The following is a 2,500-nucleotide window of genomic DNA, read 5'->3' as shown; positions in this document are numbered from 1 at the left end:
GGGGACCTCGGACACGGGGCGCGGCCTCGTCTTCTCGCCCTCGAACGTGGCGGCGACGGCGTGAGTCTGGCGTCCCGAGGCGGAGGTTGACGTCGTCCTCGCTAACTGCTTGAGGGCGAGTTGTCCTCCTCCAGCCACCCTCCGCGTCAAGCCTAGTAGGTTCATCGTCACAAGGGACTCTGCTGGACATGGAAAAGGGGGGGGGGGGGTTAGGTGCAGAGGCAAACAGAGTGGCAAGGACTGGAAGGAGAAAGAGAGAGAAAGAAAAGACGGACAAGGAGACAAGGGGGTTGAGAAGGAGTAAAAAAGTGTACAAGAGATAGGAGAAGGTGAGGAAAGAGGCAGAGGGTCGGATGACAGGACGGGCTTAAGAAAGAAGAAGAAAAGGAAGAAGAAGGAGAAGTAGAAAAAAAAATTAGAATAAGAATACGAATAAGAAAAAATAAGAAGGATGAGAAGAAGAAGGGGAAGAAGAAGAAGGAGAAGGAGAAGAAGAAGAAAGAGCTGAAAGAAAGAACAGGAATAAAAACAAGAGGATGACGAAGAAGAATAAGAACAATAAAAGGGCGGCGACAACAAAGACGAAGTTTACAAAAAGAAAAGAAAGTCGAGATCCGCAATAATTAAATTCGAAATGATTCTATTTGCGTAGAATCAATAAGAATGTTGTAGGTTTCCCTTGGTCTCGAGGAGTTGAAAATAAAACCTGAACTCACTAGTGATAGAATACGTTGTTTACACCCCAGCAAATATTACAAATCAGTTTGTGAACAAGAGCTATGTTCAATAGGTCACTCGTATCGTGTTAGGAATAGATAAGATAATTAATATATGGATATAAGGTCTTAAATGAGTCAAAAGAAAATCATTATACGAATAGGAGATCTCATTGACATGTGAATGAACGGATAACGATAATAAGAGACAAGACAATTAATTAGTACATAGCAGTAAATAAAGAAAAAACAAAGACTCTAATCTACTGATAAATAAAACAAATAATCAGTCAACGATGAATAACAAGAGATTGATCGATAACGAATCTATTAAAACAAAGAATACAAAAGTCTTTATCTTTATCGATGTCTAGACAAGAAGCCTGATAAATCTAAACGAAAACTGACCTCAAGCATTTGGTCATGTATGTCACAGAGGCTCCGCTGAGATTTAATGCTGGTCACCCTACCCTACTATAACTATTAAGTACCATTTCTCTTTCGTAATGACTATATCCTCCCTTACCCATACACGCACGACTGCACAGGCAGACACAGACACATATAGAAAGCACACGCACACATGCATGTACATTATATACGTTCATTGTTTCTCTTCCTCTCTCCCTTTCTCTTTCTCTTTCTCTCTCTCTCTCTCCCTTTCTCTTTCTCTCTCTCTCTCTCTTCCCTTTCTCTTTCTCTCTCTCTCTCTTCCCCTCTCCCTTTCTCTCTCTCTCCCCCCCCCCCTCTCTCTCTCTTTACACACACAAACACAGACACACACACACACACACACACACACACACACACACACACACACACACACACACACACACACACGATATATAAACATAAATATATCCAATTTCTCCATCATTATTTGTGTTTCACCTTCAGCGGTCTTCATGGCTATGATGCCGTGAAAAGGGCGTTAGTTCCGTGTGCTACGTTAAATTCTTTGAGATCTCATAATAACCTCGGAGCTTGCAAATATCACTGGTTTCTTTCAAGACAAGGTGGGTAATTATAGACCAAACAATCCGCTCAACGGTCAACAGTTTGCCTTAAGAGATCCTTAACAGAGCATAAAACGGTTAATAAGCCATCCAGTAAAAAAATGAATAGCTTATTTGATGGCTATTGACCAACGGTTGCTAGCAAGGCAGTTCGCCTATTGGGGGTTGTTCCTTGTTCTTATCAAATCTCATTTCTACTCTGTCAGCGGAATGAGTAATATTCAAAATCTGTCTTGCTATAAGAAAGAAATGCGTTTAACTTACTGTACGTTAGGGGCACGCATAACACAAAGTCCCTATTGTAATTCTTGTTAGAAAGGTCAACTTAAATAATCTAACAAAGACCCCATACCGACGTGTCACTTAGGATAACTAGTGGACACTATACAAAAAGGGTATGTCACCTACGCCCTCAGTCAGTTAATTTGAATTTTGCCGTGACAGACACTCAAGGAAAATTAAATATAAATGGTAATTATTATGAGAGCAGCATATATATATATATATATATATATATATATATATATATATATATATATATATATATATATATGTCTATATATGTATGCATTTATATTAAATGTATATATATATATATATATATATATATATATATATATATATATATTTATATAGTATACACACACACACACACACACACACATATATATATATATGTATATACATACATACATACATACATATATATATATATATATATATATATATATATATATATATATACACACATAAATATATATATATATA

General features: G+C 37.6%; 1 protein-coding gene across 2 annotated transcripts in view; it reads right to left on the bottom strand.

Annotated features, from left to right (window-relative positions):
• LOC122244147 (putative cytochrome P450 49a1) overlaps positions 1 to 2,500 on the bottom strand; it is a 16,880-nt gene that overhangs the window by 9,860 nt on the left and 4,520 nt on the right. The window contains exon 2 of one of the 2 annotated variants that reach the window (XM_086547352.1): positions 1 to 179. This exon is cut by the window's left edge and continues 55 nt beyond it. In XM_086547352.1, the coding sequence (XP_086403478.1) occupies positions 1 to 165 (165 nt within the window). In that variant the 5' untranslated portion in view covers positions 166 to 179. Of the gene's footprint in view, positions 183 to 2,500 lie in introns of both variants that reach the window. The other variant, XM_086547353.1, reaches the window with a different exon arrangement.

Source organism: Penaeus japonicus, unplaced genomic scaffold (genome assembly GCF_977035675.1).
Source record: "Penaeus japonicus unplaced genomic scaffold, GWHDUDI00000001_assembly GWHDUDI00000019, whole genome shotgun sequence".
NCBI classification, from domain to species: Eukaryota; Metazoa; Arthropoda; class Malacostraca; order Decapoda; family Penaeidae; genus Penaeus; species Penaeus japonicus.
This window is presented reverse-complemented; position numbering and strand designations above follow the sequence as displayed.